Source organism: Triturus cristatus, chromosome 4_2 (assembly GCF_964204655.1).
Source record: "Triturus cristatus chromosome 4_2, aTriCri1.1, whole genome shotgun sequence".
In the NCBI taxonomy this organism is placed as follows: domain Eukaryota; kingdom Metazoa; phylum Chordata; class Amphibia; order Caudata; family Salamandridae; genus Triturus; species Triturus cristatus.
The window spans coordinates 746,554,645-746,575,125 of record NC_140586.1 but is presented as its reverse complement, the minus strand read 5'-3'; the positions used below and the strand labels follow the sequence as shown (position 1 = coordinate 746,575,125).

Here is a 20,481-nt window from a genome sequence, read left to right as displayed (position 1 = left end):
ACAAGTGGGTCACCCACAGGTGGCCGGACGAATGGGTGCACAGTGAGTTGACAACCAACATTGGTTTTCTGGAGCTGTTCCCCATATGGGTTGCATTAATGGTCTGGCCAGAACTTCTGCGTAACAAATCAGTGATATTCTGGTCAGACAACATGACGGTGGTGGAGTGCATCAATCAGCAAGAGGCACGCTGTAGGTTCATACTCCGCCTCTTGAAGGAGATTGTGTTGAGATGCTTGAAATTGAATGTTATATTCAGGGCAAAACATGTACCAGGTGTCCTTAATAATGCAGCTGATGCACTCTCTCGCCAAAAAATGCAGGTATTCAGGGAACATCTTCCATCAGCAGAGCCTACACCGACACACTTCACGTCAGCGCTCTGGCAGATTGGTGCCCCAAATTACAGGACCTCGTGGCTGCTAGCTTAGCCCCCAAGACAAGGACAGCGCATGAAGGGGCGTTTGGTTCATATTGCACTTTCTTGGGGCGTGACTGGGAATCCAAATGGGCTCTAGAGAATAGTTTTACAGATTATCTGGGAAAATTGCATCTGGAGGGTCGCTCAGTGGCAGCAGCTAACAGGCATAGGGCAGCTGTCTCCTTCTACGCACAGGCAAAGGGAGTAAAAGACCCAACTAAACAGCTTTGTGGTGCGGAAGAGTCTGAGGGGCTGGCGCCGCTTACAGGGCAGTACGGCTGACACTAGGAAACCAATAGGCTTGGGAGGCTGACGGCATAATTGCCTGCATTGCATGACGTCTGTAGTTCAGACTGGGAGATACAATTGTTTAAAGCAGCTTTCACATTAGCCTTTTATGGAGCTTTGAGGCTGAGCGAGTTGGTTGCAGCCTCCAAGGCAGATAGGCAGGGGGGGTATCCAATTCCTGAACACAACAATACAGGGAGACACATTGTGGGTGACAATTTTGAGATCAAAAACTGATCAGGAGGCGCGTGGGGAGACTGTGGTACTGCACAGGGCGAGGGCCAATCCTTGCTGCCCGGTACACCATGGGGAGACTTTCATCAGGCAGAGAGGTGGATTGTTGGGTGGGTCGCTCTTATTACACGCTGACGGCACCCCTTTAACCAAATACCAGTTCAGAAGAGTCATGGAGTTGACTATTACCAGGGTGGGCCTTGACCCGAAGGAATTTGGCACACACTCCTTTAGGATAGGCGCAGCCACTGAGGCAATCACAAGGGGTCTGCATGTGGACAGTGTTAAAAGAATTGGGAGATGGTCACCCAATTCCAATTGCTACAAACGGTATGTGCGGGTACACATGTTGTAAAGTACCTAGAGTTTCTGACGTTGGGTTGTTTTTTCTAGTTTTGCAGTTTCTTCGCTCTGTGACGCAGGCGGAGAACTCGTTTCGGGTCATCATCAAGATTTATCGGCGACTCACCGCGGTGTGAACAGTCAGGAACACAGGACGCGGTCAGGAAGGGTTTGGATTGTTGGTCATTCATATGTTAATCGTGCTAAACATGTTTTTTTTGCAGGCAAGGGTAGAAGGGAGCTAGAGCACAAAGGTTTGTCCATCTCCTTCTTTGGGAGGGGGGGTCTCTGCCTCAGTCAGTTTCGGGGATTCTTTGCAGAGTTGGTCGCCCAACATGCAGCACCACCGGCGGCGGTGATTCTTCATCTGGGGGGGAATGACCTTGCTAGACTGGGTAGGAGGGTCCTCCTGGAAGAGATCATCTCAGTAGCGGGTTGGGTAAGAAGGGTGTGCCCTGACTGCACTGTAGTATGGTCCCAGCTGATACCGCGGCTGCAGTGGCGTGGGGGTGATTCCGTCAGGTCATTGAATCACTCGGTAAAGAGGATCAATACCAAGTTAGAAAAACTTTTCCGAACCACGCACTTACAGACCATCCCACATGGGACTATTTGGGGGGATGAATTGTACTTACAGGATGGGGTCCATTTGACTGAGTGAGGGAATACAATATGGTGTGATAATATTCTAGCTTGTTTGAAGGGCTTTGTGAGGTAGGGATGACCTTCAGGCGGGAGTTGTGGGGGGGCCAGATCGTCGGGAAACAATGCTGGCCTGTGGCGGTAAGGTCATGATCGGTGAGCAGCAATTTAAGGTCCTAGGGTGGGTGTCACCATCCACGGAGGGGGCGGCCCAGGGGGAGGGGCCACTGGTCCCTCCTAGAACTTCAGGGGCAGGAATATCCGCTAGCTGCTAAAGATGCGGGGGAGGGAGTCACGCTTTCCTTAGGCTGGTAGCCACTCCGCACATACATCATGACGTCAGCAAATGACGCAGAGTGTAAGGGCCCTCCTTGTTGGTTAAATGGAGTTCACGATGCCGACGGGGTAGGCGGTCCCCTGTCGCGCATGCGCACCTGTGAGTAAGGGCGTGGTTAGTAGGACTTGACACCGGTTAGCGACCTTGCCGTCGGGCCAGAAATGTTAGAATGCTAAATTCAGGCAGGATGTTAGATTCGGATAGGAAACACGCTGTATTAGACTTTTGTTAAGGTTAGCCTTTGATATTTGTCTTCAATACTGTAAATCTAATGTCATGATTTTTGCGTTTCTTAACATAATTGATGTACTGTTGATATTCATCCTTTAATTGTTTTGTATAATAAATACGGCCGGGGGGTCCCTGACCCCCCACCTTCCAAAGACAACTTGCCTATGTCAATCCTTCAAGGTGGTGTGGGAAGCTGGGAGGGGAGGGTAGCCAGTCACGGACCATGTTGAAAGCCTTCAATTTTTATGTTCAAGGGGCAGCGAACCTTGGCTATTGGCTCCCACCAGCATGGAGGACCGGAGCAAAGACTGCCGGCTGTCAGCTACATTGGCACGCTTGCCACAAGACCTCTAGAGTGCTTCGGGCCTCTGTTCAGGACGTTTGCTTCGCTTAAAAGCTTTTAACTTTTATTGAACTTCTGATTACCATTGCACTTGTCATTAAGACTTGAACTTGAGACTTTAGCGCTCCGTGCCGAGAACAGTATCAATATTACGATTGAGATTCAGGCACAACATGAAAGAGTGATGGACTCTTCTAGATGATGTTTAAAGAGTTCACACATTGTTGAGTGTTAGTTTACTGATGTGCTTTTAGTTCAGACATATTTTATTTAGAGTTCGCACATATTCTGAGAGCACCCGGAGTATAAGGTCCAGTATGTATGGATGCTTTATTGATATGAATGAGCATAAATGCGCCCGGATAGGAGCTTCACTGATAAATCCATGTGAACCTTGGTGGGAACAAATCACCCCAGGGAACAGCAGCATACGTAGAAACAGAGATGATACGTTATCGGGTGATTGCACAAACTTATTGTGGTGTTTTATCTCTTACATGCATGTCCCTCATTAAGTGCATAGCACCACTACTCAATATATTTCTTGTTACCCAGTCTAGAGCACACCTTAACCGAACGCTAGAACGACTTGCTGCACTCCCGAAGAAAGTCCTCCTCTTCAGGTGAGTGGACTTGACAGCAACCACAGTTGGGGAGAAAGCATGCCAGCATCTGGAGAAGTGTCCAGTCCACTGGCTTCACCCAGATACTCACACCAGTCCATAATGTCTTCATAATAAGTCTGCCATTCCTCAGGGTCTAGTGACCCCTCTCATTCCTTGAGGATCCTAGCCCGTAAAAATAGGGCTCAGGCTCTGGTCTGGAAGGCAATGACATGAGTCGACGCTACAGTCGGACGCCGCCCCTCCAGTTCAGTGTCTGAGTTGGAGATGAGGATGGCGCCGCTAATGGGTGCCGGGAACGTCGGCCTCAGGATCGGCGCCGGGGAGGGTCGGGATGGTATGACCGTTGCCAGTCCAGATCCATACGTAGATCCTTGAGACCCAGCTGGTGCCGGGGCCAGAGCCATCGGTGCAAATACAGCAGGGCCCACCACGTACCCACAGAGCCTGAAGGCTCGCCGGCGGGAGCAGGCCACCCAGATATGAGGCGCATGGCCTCATAAAACTCTCAGAGTTGGGCGGGGTCACTTCAGCTCCCAGAAACTCGGCTTAACAGCGGATCCAGGTCTAAAGTGACAAAGCTCCCTCGTCTCATTGACCACCGGACGCGGCGTAGTCGAAGACTGCTTCAACTTCTTGCTCTCCTTTTATGTGACATACCCAAATGGCTCGACGACTTTGAATGCAACATTGACCTTGGGCTCCAAAACCGCTGCCAGGACCTTTATCTAAACCAGGACCTCGATTGTTGTGGTGTTGCATGTCAAGCCACCAGGAGCTTGAGGGATTGCTTCCTTAAGACCTTCGGGTGCATGGCGCAGCAGTCGGAGCAGGCCTTCAGGTCATGGTCCTGCTCGAGACACCACAGATAAACATTTGTCGGTGACAGGTGCCACAGAGCTTAAAGCCGGCCTTCTTAGAGGACATCCCTGCTGTACCAGAAGGTAAGATCTCAAAAGTCTTGGAAAAAACTAAGGCAAAAAACAACTTCTTCCTGAATATGTGCTGACTAGCGCGTACAGAAAATAACTTGCACCAGTGTACCTGGTTGTTGCCTATATAGGCACCATGAGCATAATGTCCAGCGTGGATGATGCCAACTACGCCGCCTACCGGCACGCAAAGATACTTCGAGGAAACATTTCCTGATCCAGTCTGACGCTGGGGATAATTCTAAGGTAAAGAATCTGCAGCTAGAAATCTGTATCAGATTTGCCATTATTTTCACATCATGTAATAGGGGGAGCAGTGCCACAGCCATTCCTCAACTGGCAAACATCATACGCTATATTAGAGGCAAAATATTACCAGTGTTCCTCATAGCAATACAGCAAGATTATGATAGTTCACTAATATGGGTTGGAACACAAGGTTCAGATGGGGACACAATTTAAAGCATTATCATTTTTCCAAAAAGACCAAAGTCCATAAATCTCAGAGGATTCTGAACCCTTAAATGCTGAATCTAGAATCACACTCTTTGTTCATTTGGGTGTGGGAATGTAGAGTTGTGGGTTTGGTGGGATCCAATTTCGAAACGCTAGAGGGTAGGAGTCCTTCTTAAAGGGTGGGGGTATTTCTGTGCATGTTTTTGTCCTTGTGTATGACTATGTGCAGGAGGGGTAACAGATTTCATGAGACCAGCGAATAGGCAGCAAAAAAGGGGAGCCTCCTTATCATACAATATACCAGAAACTCTCTTTGATAGCTACAATGATTATTCATCAGTAACATCAATGCATTCAAAGAAACCCTCTGATGATTCCTGGCTACTTTTAACAAGGCTTCTGAGTGATAAGCATAGGTTTCTTAACGGCCTCAAATGAACATTTTAATGTACCGCTTTAGAATCCTTTAGGACATGACTAACTGTCGGATACTTTCATACCTTGAAGATGGCAATCATATGTGTTTTTGAAGTTATAATACTTTGTTCTTTAGATACTGTCTGAAGAGTAAAGGTGAAACAGAAGAAGCCAGTCTCATTTAACATGTGGTAGCAGTCACCTGAATAGCCGTACATTTCATTTTAGCTCTCTAAATTGGTTTCCGACAGAAAAGACTTCCTGAAAAATTTATAAAAACACACACTATCTGTATTTACTGAAAGTTGGACTTGTTTCAGTGGTTGATCTTTCTGTAGGAAAGGAATAGCCTCTGTGTGCTTAGGGCAGACATATAATTAAGGTCATTACTTTTCATTAAACACTCTCCCTAGTCATGGATTTGAATTATTATGGCATCATCAAATAATGCTTTTGAGGGCACCATGTCTCTATTAGGTATGAACTCATATCACTCTTTCTTTCATTTATCAGGGAAATCAAGGTCAATGTCATCTAATAACACCAAACCAGGTGCGTACTAAAAAAAAAAGCATCTCATTCACCTTCATCACAGATGAAGACTATTATAACCAATGGATCTGACTATTGGAGGCAGACTAGACGTCAAGATGACAAATGGGGCTCAAACTTCATGTCTTGTAATGATGATCGAGATGGCAATGCATGTAGACCAACTTCAAGACCTAAACCACGCATTCTAAGCGAAACGCTTAAAAAAGGCCCACTATGAAGGAAATAAGAGGGCTAATGAGGACTGTCATTCTGAAAATGGTAAATTCTTGTAAATTGTCTCATAGATGTTGTTCTCCAGTGGGGAAATAGGTAGGTATACAGCTCCTTTCAAGAAACTGAATATATAAGAATGCTTCAATTTTTTATTGTTATGATTTAGTCTTTCATTGTTAAAGGTCTCAACGTGTCAAAGAAAAAAGGCACACTGTGTACAAAGCAGAATGCCTTACTGTCTCAAAAACTACACTGTAATAACGCTCACTGCAAGGAGGATACCAATAGACATCCCAATAGAGGACATTTTCAGGTTCAGATCTTGGCAATGTAGCCTCCCTGAAGTGAACAAAGAGACCACAAGTAAGATTTCAATCATAAAAATTCTACTTTAATATATGAAGCTATCGCTCAACCAAAGACTGATGTGGGTTTGACTGGCCTATAGAGCGATCTGGCAGTGCCAGTATGGTAGATCTCACAGGTCAGAGTGTGGGCCGGTTTTTGGATGTTTGTGGGCATGCTTTATGGTCTGGATTTTACAGTTGATTTCCCGGATATTGTATTGTAATTGTATTTATATAGAGCTTACTTCCGCTAACGAGGCATCAAAGCGCTTTTTGGCAACTAGCACGCTAATCTGGAACCCAAAAAGGATTAGTGGTGGATTAGTATAGAGCAGTGGACATGTGAGTCTGTTAGCTGGATTGAAAAGGGTAATAGGGAGGATAGATGAGGGAAGAGTCCAGATAGTGTTTATTGGGAGATCATAGTAATAAGGTTTTGGATGATTCAAAGGCGGGCTAGGTGAGGGAAAAATTCAGTAGAGACGGAGGAGGGAAGAATCTCTAGAAATGGATTAGGGAAATCAGAGTAGTAAAAATAAATTTTGAGATGAGTCAAAGGAGGGATAGGTGAGGGTAGAATTTGGAAGCGTTGTTTCCAAGATCATAGTATTAAAACGAGTTTTGAGGTGATCCAAGAAGGCAAGAGGCAAGAGTCTAGAAAGGGTTATTTTGAAGATCATAGTAGTAGAATGAGTTTTGGGGGTGAGTCAGAGAGTGGAGATAGGGGATATATTGAGAGGTATAGGGTGAAATAGAGTAGTGCACTGGAGAGTCTGTTTTTTTCTTTTTTTTACAGCAGGAGTGATGTAATAAATATATAGATACATACGTACATATTATGATACATATTTATATCAAGATATACACATCTAGATATATATACAAATAATCAAATTAAATGTTTATATGCACAGGGATATGCTGTACATTTGTGTTTGCATATGGTGGTTATGTAGGAAGGAGCAAACTCTTGAGTAGCCTTCTGAAGATAAGATAGTTTTCTGTGGATCTTATGTTTTGGGGTAATGAATTCCATAGTTTGGCTGCTTGAACAGAGAAAGATGTGCCACCTATGTTTTTTTCTTGTATGGTGGAATTTTGAAGCGAGGAGCCAATCTGGAACTGAGTTTTCTATAATGAGTGTATTTGGTAATTTTATTCCTGATGAAAAGCGGTTCTGTTCCATGTATTGCTTTCAGGGTGATACAAAGCAGCTTGAATGTGGATCTTATGGTAACCAAAGTAGGGCCCTCAAGGTAGGGGAGATGTGGGCTTGTGGCTTTACATGTAGGAGTAGTCTGGCAGCACAGTTCTTAATCTGTTGTAATCTTTTCATAGTTCTTAACGATGATCCATGGTAGAGGCCGTTGGTGTAATGAAGTTTAGACAGTACAAGTGATAGTGGATTGGACCTTGGGTGGAAAACCCCGGTGGGGGAAGATTCGTCACAACAGAGTTTTCATAGTAATGAAGCTTGTTCATTCTAATTTGTCCACTTGGTCATTCACTGATAACTTGTAGTTGATAATAGTTCCAAGCTTTCTTACTCCTTAGATATTTTGGATGTGGTCCCATATCGTCAGTCAGGCCAGGCGCATCATAATTTTTTTAATTGCCACATGTGAGTATTTCTATTTTGGAAACATTCAATTTGAGATGTCTCATTGTCATCTACTGCTCAATGGCTCTGAGGCAACTGAAGATTTGTGAGTTTCCAATGTCTTTGGGGCTTTCCAGTTTAGAGATTATTTGTGTGCCACCTGCATAGTTATGAAGCAAACACAAGGTGATGATGGATGGAATGCTGAAACTATACAGACACTCACCCCCAGTCACAGATCTGGGTTGAATCCATCATCGTTCTTTAGCTCACTTCACTACCCCAGTTTAGACCCAGCCATATGCAAATCAGTCTTGATTCTATTCCTTATGGGAACAGTCCAACCCGACTTGCCAAGCCAGGTGTTCCCTGGACTGGAAACAAGCATCCTGGGACCGGTTTCGGGGTAACACCCCTCATCAGCCAGGCTAGCTTGAATCTGGCAGCAAAGTGAGCAAGGGACCCACATCTAGGCATACCCTGCCAACTGCATAGTTATAGCATGTAAGCTGTAATTCATTGCTGATTGCCGGTAATGTCAGCATTTATATGTTGAAAAGCATAGATGAGATGATAAGGCCTTCAGGGACCTCTGCTTTTGTGTAGTACAGTTTGGATGAAAAATATGGAGAATGAATGGCATTTGTTCTGTTTTGAAGGTAGGATGTGATCTAGTCGAGGGCAGTCCCCCTCGATGGCTGCTTTGTAGAGCCTTTGGATTAGTGTCATGGTAAACTGTGTCGAAGGCAGCTGAGAAGTCCAAGAGCAGTAGTACAGCCACCCGGTTGTCCATCAGAGTGACATGGACGTTTCCAAAAAAGCCACTAGAAGGCTTCTAGGCATGTTGTGTAATGTGACAGCCATGGCTCAAGTCACAGTATCCACAGAATCCAAAACACACTTCAGAATCAGTTTTGAGTAATTTGAGGATACCTGTAGGTATTAAGAGAGTGTCTACTTAAAATGGAGGAAAGTTTCAGTGACTGAAGCAGATGCCTGTAAGATTGCTTGCAAAACGTTAGTCTCAGGCACAGTTAAAGTTATTCTGAAACATAATTTGTGAATAGTAATCACCTCTCCCAATCAATTTCCCCATGCAAGTGTTCTCTCCCCTCATTTTTTGTGGAGCACATGACACTGACACAATTTGTATTTTCTTTTTTGGTAGTATGTATTGAGAATAACGTTTTCACTGTATTCCTAATGTAACTTTATGAAGGACATTTCCACTGGAAGTTCTGATGTAGGCTTGCTAGCACACTAGTATACGAATCTTTGTTTGAGAATGTTTTACATTGTGTTGTACATCTCCGGACTGTTGTTGATGTGGCCGCTAAGGGAAGATTTTCTGTAACTCCTCTTTTGAACTGGGTTAGTGCTAAAATATTTCTATGACGGTCGTGATTTTGATTTGTCTAATATTTGTTCTCATTAGTCGTGTCATGCTGAATTGCAAATGTTCTTATTTCTTATGCATAAAATATGAATAAAAACCATTGGCTTTGGGGGTGAGCAAGACTTTTTTTTCCTCACCAGATTCTGTTCAACTATTTTCTTTTTATAACCAATTTTATTAAATTTTATTGACAGAAAAATACAGCACTGCTCAATTCCTCCTGGACATAATACATTAACTTTCCAATCACATTTAATTGAATACTATACACACACTGTGGCCTGCGCTGATCCAAATGATCTCACACAATGGAGAGGTGTGGTGCAACGGCCAGGGCTGCTGACTTCGGAGCACAGGACTCACAGTTCGATCCCTGGCTCCAGCGGCAGCTCAGCTCAGCACCATGTGACTATGGGCAACAGCTCACTTAATTTCCACAACGGCCCCCAGCGCCTTGAGACCCGTAAGGGTGAGTTGTTTGCGCCTTACAAATACGGATTTAATGTCTAATTCCCACTACATGACCTGACCCAGCCATTCCCACTGCATGACCTCACTCAGCCATTTGCCCCACACCCGCGGGGCATCCCCTGGCTTCGTATAATGGCCTTTCTTGTGCCGCACACCAGTCTACACCTTTGCGCCATTTGACTATAATAGGTGAGATAGGGTTTTTCCATGCAGCTGCAATGTCTCGTTTGGCCACCATAATTGAAATACCCAGCAAAGAGCTTATCTGCCCAGGACCCGTCTAGGCCATTCATAACTCCCAGGAGCAAATTCAAGCGACTGCGTGGTACCTCCCAACCCAGAACATCAGTCAATTCGGACACCAGTATCTCCCAATAAGGAATGAGTTGGGGACATGCCCATACCATATGGTAGAAGTCTGCCTGTTCTGACCCATATCGCGTACAGGCTGGGGTGGCCAACAGCCACGCCCGATTGAGGCAGCTTGGGGTGAGATACTCATAATGGAGATAGTACATTTAGACCACGCGGAGCCTGGGTGAAATGGTAATGGTTTTGGGAGCCATCAGGGTATCTTGCCAGTCCTTGTGCTCACCTCCAACGGGCCCAACCATGGCTTCCATCAGTGTCTGAGAGAGTCAAGTGTGATTGGGCTGTTGTTGGTGAGTGAGCTGTAGATCTTAGGGCCTATAGGGGATTGAATACTATACACACACTGTGGCCTGCGCTGATCCAAATGATCTCACACAATGGAGAGGTGTGGTGCAACGGCCAGGGCTGCTGACTTCGGAGCACAGGACTCACAGTTCGATCCCTGGCTCCAGCGGCAGCTCAGCTCAGCACCATGTGACTATGGGCAACAGCTCACTTAATTTCCACAACGGCCCCCAGCGCCTTGAGACCCGTAAGGGTGAGTTGTTTGCGCTTTACAAATACGGATTTAATGTCTAATTCCCACTACATGACCTGACCCAGCCATTCCCACTGCATGACCTCACTCAGCCATTTTCCCCACACCCGCGGGGCATCCCCTGGCTTCGTATAATGGCCTTTCTTGTGCCGCACACCAGTCTACACCTTTGCGCCATTTGACTATAATAGGTGAGATAGGGTTTTTCCATGCAGCTGCAATGTCTCGTTTGGCCACCATAATTGAAATACCCAGCAAAGAGCTTATCTGCCCAAGACCCGTCTAGGCCATTCATAACTCCCAGGAGCAAATTCAAGCGACTGCGTGGTACCTCCCAACCCAGAACATCAGTCAATTCGTCACCAGTATCTCCCAATAAGGAATGAGTTGGGGACATGCCCATACCATATGGTAGAAGTCTGCCTGTTCTGACCCATATCGCGTACAGGCTGGGGTGGCCAACAGCCACGCCCGATTGAGGCAGCTTGGGGTGAGATACTCATAATGGAGATAGTACATTTAGACCACGCGGAGCCTGGGTGAAATGGTAATGGTTTTGGGAGCCATCAGGGTATCTTGCCAGTCCTTGTGCTCACCTCCAACGGGCCCAACCATGGCTTCCATCAGTGTCTGAGAGAGTCAAGTGTGATTGGGCTGTTGTTGGTGAGTGAGCTGTAGATCTTTGGGCCTATAGGGGATTGGATTCTGGGAGTGAAGTGCCTGCGGGCACGAGCGAGGTGAGAGCATGGTGAAGCTGTAGGTACTTGTAAAATTGTGACGGCTGAAGGGAGTAGGTAGTCTGTAAATCTTGGAAAGAACGTAGGTGGTCCCCCTTCCACACATACCCAAGCTGTGATATAGTAATTAGGTCCAACTTCCTGAAACCCTCTAACGTTCCCTCCCTCCCTAAGCCAGGCTCCATGCCACATAGGCGTCTGCTGCTTGAGTTTGGTGTCCCAGTAAATGTGGCGCAAGGCAGAACCCCAGGCAAGCAAGACCGCCCGAGTCACCGTGGGTAGAGCAGTAGGTATCGGGTCTCCGTATAGCACAGCCTGGATCCAGGAAAGCCCCAAACCCTCCAGTTCAACTCTGTAGGCCGGGTCAGACCAGCCGCCGTTGAACGAGCCATGCAGGACTAGTAGACGAGTTGCTAGGTAGTATAGGTAGAGATTGGTCATACCCATGCGTCAAAAGGCGGTATTTGATAGTGGGAGAGGGCCATAAGCGGCCTCGATTCGTTCCAGAGGAACTTCGTGGCAAGGCTGTCCAGCTCCTTGAACCAGCTTCGCGGGAGATGGAACGGGGTGCTCTGAATGATGTACAGGAATCAGATGAGAATCATAATTTTGAGCAGGGCGATTCTCACCATGGGGCTGAATGGAAGTGTTTGCCAGCTGCGGCGGTCCTCCTTGGTTCTCTTGACTAGCAGGATAATGTTGAGTGACCACGCTAGGTCTGGGAGCAGCGCGACTCAAATACCAAAGTACTTAAATGACTGGTGTCGTATGGGGATGGTTGACTGCCAGTCAATGCACTCCCTTGATAAGTGAAGGGGCACTAGAGTCTATTTGGTAAGATTCAGGGTCAAGCCTGACACCTGCTCAAAGGTTTGGAGAATCTGGAGGTTTCTAGGTCCTGACTGTGCCGGGTCAGCTGGGAAGAGTAGGACTTCGTCCGCATAAAGAGCGATCCGGTCCTCGTGCGAACCCCTCCATCTCCATTCCTGTTTATATGTATCTGCCCGAATGAGGCATGCTAGTGGCTCCATCGCCAGGGCAAAGAGGAGGAATGATAGAGGACATCCTTGCCTCGTCCCTCTTCTGATCGCAAAGATCTCCGAGAGGACTCCGTTGATGAGCACCCGCGCCATGGGTCTGGAGTAAAGGGCTCAGGCCAAGTGACAAAAGTGTTGACCCAGACTGGCTGCGCTTAGTATGCCCTCCAGGTATCGCCAATCGACCGTATCAAAGGCCTTTACGAAGTCCATCAGTAGGAGTGCTAAGTAAGGGGAGAGTAGATGGCGGTGTGCCAGGGCTAAGTGGAGGCACCGAAGGCAGTCGCGTACTCCGTAAGGGCATCAAGCTACACTGGTCTGGGTGAACAAGTTTGCTGAGGACTGGTCTTAGCCGTTGGGCCAGGATCGTAGCGTAAATTTTAACTTCTGTGTTTATTAAAGAAATCAGGCGATAGTCTGAAAAGGAGGACGAAGGAGATTGTGTTTTGGGGATGACGACCACGGTTGCTATGTCAGTTTCGGGTGGGAATGCTCCTCTCTCTGCTACTTTGGTATAAAGGTGAGGTATTAGTATGTCTTGATATAAGGCATAGTATTCTTGTGGGAATCCATCCAGTCCGGGTGTCTTCCCAGAAGCAACCAGGGAGATGGCTTCACCTATTTCCTCCCAAGTGATGGGGAGGTTTAGACAGGCCGCTTCGGACACAAGAAGCCGTGGAAGTTGGATCGTCCCTAACCCATACAATGCATGAGCTGGGGTTTCGGGCCAGGCTGCTGAATAAAGCTGGGAATAATAGTCGGCGAAAGGCTAGGGCGATGGAGACTGGCGTACGGTGAGTGACATCTAGTAGATCTTGGATCTCGGGGGCTATACGGTTCGCCAGGGAGTGCGATGTCAGCGTGTGGATTATCTTCCCGTTTTTGTCTTCCCAACCACATACGCGGGCAACTGAGGACCTCTATAGCAGTTTTGCTGAGTCCAGCGACAATTGTTTCAGTTCGTCACTCAATAGCGCAAGCTCTCTTTTCTTGCTTTTGCCTGCTTCAGCGGGTCCGTTTGTAGTGTATTGGTCTATTCTGCTTTATGTCGCAGGTAGCTTCGCTCCTCTGTCTTTCCCCATGGTGGAGGGAAGTTAGGGTCAGTAACTCTTCTGGGCTCGGGTCTGCCTCTCCACCCGGGATAGCCTCCCACTTATGCGGAATATCGATTTGCCTTGTGCTGTAGGTGAGCTAATAGTCAGCTAGTCCTCAGCTTCTTCCTGGGGGCCTGTGGTGTCGTCTTTCCCCTGGTTGAATCTGGGCCACTCTGCCTGGTGCTCTATCCGAGTTTCTTTGGGCTTGATCGGTCCATGTCAGGGGGTGGAGGTGGGGAGGGACTCCTGTCTTCGGTGTAACTTTGTTACTGATGCGTCACCAAGTGCCTCTCTGTAAAGTGCCCAGGCCACACTATGGATTGTCTTGGGGTCTCTTCATCGGTGTGCCCCTGTACACTGACAGTTCCGGGTCCCACACTGCATACCTAGGGGAGGCACGTCAGAGGATGCCCACACTGTAGGCCTCCCACCAAGGCCGCCCTCCAGGGCCGTGCCGCGTCCGCCCCCTCAAGGTGTATTGGGCCTCTGGGTAGTGTGTTCAGGGCCTCTCAAACCTCTTACCAAGCTCACACCAGCGCCTGGGTAATAGGGACCCGCTTTGTTGCTCCCAAGCCTTTTCCGAGGCGGTTCGCAGGTACTGACTGCTGTGGTAGCTCTTCTGCAATTTACTGGAAACGGCTATGGGCCCGCATTCCTCGACCTTACTCGGGCCGGGCACTCACCGATGGCTGTTAGTGGACCAGAGGGCTGCCGGGCCTCGCTGCCCTCCTCACTGATCATTGCTCCCTCTCGGGATGGAGGGGGCCCTCTGCGCCCTGATGCTGTCACCATGAGTCATGAGGCAGGCTCCGTTACTTCGCTGGTTGCCCCCTTACACTCCTTGCCCTCCACCCCCTCAAGGTGTTTTCAGTGTCGGATGGGAGAGGAAGTCCACTCCAAGGCCAGCCGCAAAGGTAGTCGTGCTGGGGTTCACCTGGAGGTAGGTTTTCCTTTCTCCTCAGGGTGGGAACGTCTGGTGGCCCTCACATGGACCCAGCCCGCAGCCGGCCCCGATGGTTGTTAGAGCCGGGGTGGCTCCCGCGGCTCCGCTGCTGTCTCGTCACTTTCAGCCTTTACCGGTCTCCGCAGGAGGGGCACTGGGAACCTCGCTGCAATCTCTCGGGGTCACTGGGGAGGCTCAGACTTGTTTTCCAGCTTGCCACTACGTGGACTTGGGCCCTAAGTCCGCTATTTTGTCTTGTCCTGCCTCCGCCGCCACAGAGCCGGTTCACCACTGAGATGTCGTTCCGCAGGGCCTGGATGGTAATCAGACCAGTTGCTACTGCTGGTGGACTGGCTCTGGAGTGTAGGATTGCGGGATTGCGCACCGATGGGCCTGTGGATTCAGAGCGTATGACGGAGGGGTCCGGAGCACTCCTAGAGTGCGACCGTCATCTTGACGCTCCAAGCCGCGCCCACTCTGTTCAACTATTTTAAATAACTTACCTACTTATCTCATCTAGGCATGCTGTCTTTTCCATTTATATTTTTTAGCTGCTTTTTGGAATTTGGTATAATTTTGATTTCAGATTATATACTCCATAGCTCAACCTTCAAAGCAAATATTTTTCTGCTTTTCTTTATTGCCTATTTTGAGATTTTGCAATAAAATCCTTTAACTTTTCATTGATCTAGAACTCAGTTATTGAGTGGTCTTAGTCATCATTTAATTTCTGTGCACTAAAAAGAGACTGACTTTCAAGTTATGTTCTGACCTTCTCTTGAGCCAACCAGATGATTTTAGCTGACTTCGAGGACGGCGCCAGTAATGGCTCAGAATAAGTCAAATCAGGCTACAGGTGGCCACTGTGAATGCCACTGAATGGGCAGGAGATGGCGCTGCTACAGCAACTTCTTTTAAGGCACAGGAGCCTGTGGAAGCGGAAAGTGTCTGAGCCTCCAGATTTGCTAAGTCTGAAGGAGTAGGTACTGTGACTGCTGTCTAAAAGGTGTCCAATACATCAAGACAGAAATCTTCCACTTGTGTAGGGTCGGCTGATGGAATCAGAAATTCTGGTTGTATCTTCTGTAGCTTTAGAATTGGCTCCATGAAAGAGCCCAGCGTCTGGGAACGAAATTGTGACTCAGAAGGGCCCAGAAACTGGATCGTTTCTTTGAGTAAAAGGGTTTGTTCTTCCTTTGGGATTTTCAAATTTCTTGGAAGATCATCCACTTTCAAGTGATTTATCTGCAGGAGAATCATTATGCTTTGGCTTCCCTCCATGCCTTGGCCAAAAACAAATATCATCCTGATGGCTTTCGGGTGCATAAAGTGACATTATTACCAGATCTAAATGTCACATGCAGATGTTGTGTATCCGATAAAGATATTAACATGATGCACCTATTGCAGGGTTTGAATGCTGGAACCTTTGAGGCGATATTTGACCTAATTGCTGTTGAAGCTGGAAGAAGTTTTGTCAGTGAAGCCCAAGAGCGCTCCAGACCACGTTAATGAGACACATAAGTAGGAAGTGACCTCAGCATGTAGGACTAATCTTGTTAGAGGCAGATGGAGTTAGTAGAGTCGCGACTGAAGCCATGTGGTGTCCCTAGCAGGTCTGGCGAGCTACTGCTAAGGTAAAGTTTTTCTGAAACACTCTGAAACCTGGGGAGACAAGTCTTAAGGTGCAGAATCTGTAGATAGATTTATCCTTTGGAAATGATTACATTGCAATAGGGCCAGTAGGAAAATTTACAATTTTTTTTAAACAGTACACCGGTTAACAATAAATAATGTTATTAGTAACAGAGCTTCCTGACCAGAAAATAAGCTGGCTGTGGAATGGGGACTGAACACATTGTTAGAGATGTCCACAACTGCAAAAATTATTTGTGATCTGCAGATTGCCCCATTCTTCATTGTTCAGATGGTGGTTTCCTTTCAGGGACTTTTGCTGAGACTGGACACTTAAACTGAATGGGTGGAGTTTCACTTTGCATTCTCCACTTAAGCAGTAGTTATTAACCTGTGGTCTGGGACCTGGTGGTCAGCCATGCCCACCCAGGGGATCCGCGACAGCTTACAAAATTAAATAAGAACTGATTAATAAAGCCTATATAAATCGATAAGCAACATGAAAAACCGATAATTTTTGAATGTTCTGTAAATGTGTTGGAATTTGAAATTGGAGGCTAAAAATTAAGTTAGTATCCTAAGATTGATCCAAAAAAAATATATAGTTGTGGGTAAGCGTGGCCTCAATTGTAATTAGAAAAGCACAACCGTTCCTTTAAACCTAAAATGTTGATTTGTTTTTATATTTGCTTGTGAACTAAACAAAATATTTCATAATTTGTATTTCTTTGACAAATGCTTGTTTCCTTAACTTTTTTTTGCAGTTCTAATCCTCAAAATTGCTTAGGTTGGGCTCCTGATTCCAATAAAGACTCAGTTGGAGTCTGATTATTCCAATTATTATTTAGTAGGGGTCCCTGAATTCTAGCAATGATTAAGTGGCGAACCACTGCACTAGAGGATAAGCTTTCCAGAGATACTGACTCTGATTTTATGGATCAGACCGTTGTTGGGCATTGTGTCTTAGAAATTTCAAAAGCTTCGTACAAGCATCTCGTGAACTAGGCTGCACGTAGATGGCTGGTGCTTTTGCACTTGCTGCTGACATTAGATGTGACACTTAATAGCATTATAACCCAGATCTAACTTTATACCGAAACAGAAATTAACATCTGACCCACAGCCACCTGTCAGAGCACAACACACTTCAGGATACACCAGGACAACAAATGTGAACTGTTTAATTGGGTTAGTCGTGGGATTCCAAGGTGTATCCTACCAAAAATTCTTTCAATGTCTTTTTTCCAAACCAAAAAAATACGATCAAAAAGCTTTTACACCGCTATTTAACTACAATTTCACTATTGGTTCCTCAAATTATAAGCAGTGGAAGGAAGTTGAAAAAAGGAGGATGTGCAAAGACATGTTTTCTTCAATTTCGATTATTTTTTGCATTAACATTTGATAAATGATTTCAGCCCCGAAATTTCTACAAAAACTTGTAAAGGAAATCCAATTGGACCAGAGTAGATTAATTGTATAAAGTAATATGATGTGTTTTCACCAGAGCGGTGTATTACTACAAGCACTGCCACGGCAAGGCCAAATGAATGCAGAATCCCATACTTTGCAAAACACCTATGCAGCGTGCCTTTACAAGTTCAAAATTGCCCTGATCTGCAGATGTGGCCCATTTTGTTAGCCATCCGATTCACTAATAGGGACCACTTTTATTTTGGAGCCTGGCCCCATTTACTCTCCTTATCAGACCCAGAGTGCGGCCATTCAGTAGTGAGCAGCGCTTTGACTAGAACTTCTTCGTTCACTAATCTGGGATCAAGGCATTCTTTGGCGGCCCCAAACAACCAGAAGGTGGCTGGCCTGGGATCGCGTGTGGGGGGAACAAATTCAGGTGGCAAAATACCGCCCTGACAGGCAGCTTATTCTGCAGAGTCGACTTGGCATAAACAACCCAGGTAGCCTGCAGCTACGTGTGTCCCACGCAAGCTTGGTTTTTAGTTTGGAATTATTATTCTTAAGAAAAAAAAAACATGTATGCTTGTCTCTGATGCACAACACAAGGTCTAAGTGTCTTACTTGCCACGCACTCTTCGTCTTTGGACATTTCCTATGTAGGTAACTGTGAATGCTGTGACTCCTAAAACGGACTCCGTTCTTTGAAAATAAAGATTTATTTAAAATCAAACAGATGACAGGGCAGTAAACGTGTGAAACACAAAATATAAGTTAATAATAACAAAGTATTTTACCGACAACGAAAAATCTTATTTCTAGCAGTTGCAATGAACTGTGACTGCATCAAAGTTTGACTGAGTCAAACGCCACTAGGGTCCCTAACTCCGATAACAAATAAAAATCGGAACTACCAAAAACAAGTGTAATTCTTCATCAAAGTGACCCCAACAAACAGCTCGGTCTGAATCAAATGCTTAAACTCAGGGACTGGTTACCAAGGAAGCTCGGGTATTGATTAATCCTTTGAGTTTTTCGCATACCTCCCCAGTATAAATGTTGATGCGATCGCTATGGCAAGGAAAGGCTCTTTCTCACATTTAGATTATACATCATTCTTAACAAGCAAAGTAGAGCTCAAGATTTCCCGTGTGCAGAACTTTACCTTGTATCACATTCAGCACCTCGTTAGATGACCTTTTCCCCATCACTATGAGGAAAAGTGGAAACTGATCGGTCTTCTGAGTTCGGATGGTTTGGGCAACGACACTGCCAAAGTGTCTCGTGCACATTGTCATAAACCTAAAAACAAAAGAAATACATTATATAAATCTTTCAATCAGTTAGAAATCGAATTAGCACAACCCATTTCAACGCTTTCAGTGCACACAAATGTGCATATCTAAGGACTACCACTACAAATATACACATTCTTTTAACTGCGTAAAATATAGGTACATCTCTCAGCGTTATTACTCCAATGTTCTATCCGAATAAAAATGTATTTTGATTCACCTCCGAGTCCCTTCAAAATGTCAGACTTTTTACCTTTTCTGAATGACAATATGGGATTGCTTCTCTTCCTCCGTCCGACATCAGACAGCTTTTCTCCCCCAGTCTGTATAAATGTTCCTCTCAACTCCTTCTCCCCGTCATTTATCACTGTTCGCTTGATACAATGTTACTATTTCGCACTGTTCTCTTGATATCTGGTTTTATATTTCTTTTTCGCTCTTCAATCCTTGTTGCGTTTTCTTTCCCGTCCCTGCCTCAAGTGACCACTCGTCGAGGTATCTGCTTGTTTCTCATCATTCATCCAAAAGTCAGTTTACTGCTATTTCCCATTGAATGGAAGTCCCCTCTGTCCCACTCCAGGAAACACACTCATTATTTTCAGGACTACGGGCAGCCGCGGATTTTCCTGAGAAACGTTTTGGCCACTTTTAGTCCTTGAGCCATTGGCAAACGCCTCATGAACTACTTGGTGGCACGTTTCAGTTTTTTGTCTTCTCTAGAAGAAATGATAAATTCAATACAACCCTTCATTTACGGGTCCTGTCTCTGAAATGCAACATTTTGTCACAGAAAGCAGCATTTCGTGTGGTGAAATACTGACTCGTTAAATTACACAAGCTCGGTTCTTCCAGTGCAATGCGAGTTGCAGGGGATGCTTTCTTCAGTTTGGCAGGCAGGGTCGAACTGGCCGACAGGGCAATCGGGCAGCAGGTGTAACAGGTCAGTGTATGGACCTGTTGTATGGTCTTGTAGGTCGGTGTTTACTGTTCATTTTCCTGATATTGCCACAAACATTGCTTGCAGCAAACACAAATGCATGCAGAATCCCATACCTCGCAAAACGCCAATGCAGCCAGTTCAAAACTGCCCCGATTTGCAAATGCTGGGCACTCCTTTTATCTCTCCGATTTCCTTTTGGGGGCCATCTTATTTTTGGTGGCTATGGCCTATTTTCTATCCTAGGCCAACCCAGCAACTTTTTTCCACAACTATGCAGTACAAAACAATTGCACCGTTTTCATAATAAGTACATTTTTTTTTTTAACATTCAGCTGATATTATATATCGTAAAACATTTTGCCTTTATGTCACATGTGCATTCATCTTCATTATCCCATTGTCCTCTTATTCCCATACAATTGTGTCCACCGTCTTCAACCTTGATTCCCTCACTTAAACCGTTTCACCACTAGACACTGCACTGCAGAATGCAGTCTATTTTTAGTATTGAAGGAGTCGTATGTGCACACATTTCCCCTTTTCATATTCTTTCTTGCTCTATGGGACATTTTACGCAGTTTTCTTGAGTGGGCTCTTGGTTATTATATTACCCCATAGGGTTCAACGCT

General features: G+C 45.9%; 1 protein-coding gene across 2 annotated transcripts in view; it reads right to left on the bottom strand.

Annotated features, from left to right (window-relative positions):
- FAF1 (Fas associated factor 1) overlaps positions 1 to 20,481 on the bottom strand; it is a 1,868,643-nt gene that overhangs the window by 485,359 nt on the left and 1,362,803 nt on the right. For both annotated transcript variants that reach the window (XM_085602652.1, XM_085602654.1), the window contains exon 14: positions 18,783 to 18,919. In XM_085602652.1, the coding sequence (XP_085458778.1) occupies positions 18,783 to 18,919 (137 nt within the window). The remainder of the gene's footprint in view (positions 1 to 18,782; positions 18,920 to 20,481) is intronic.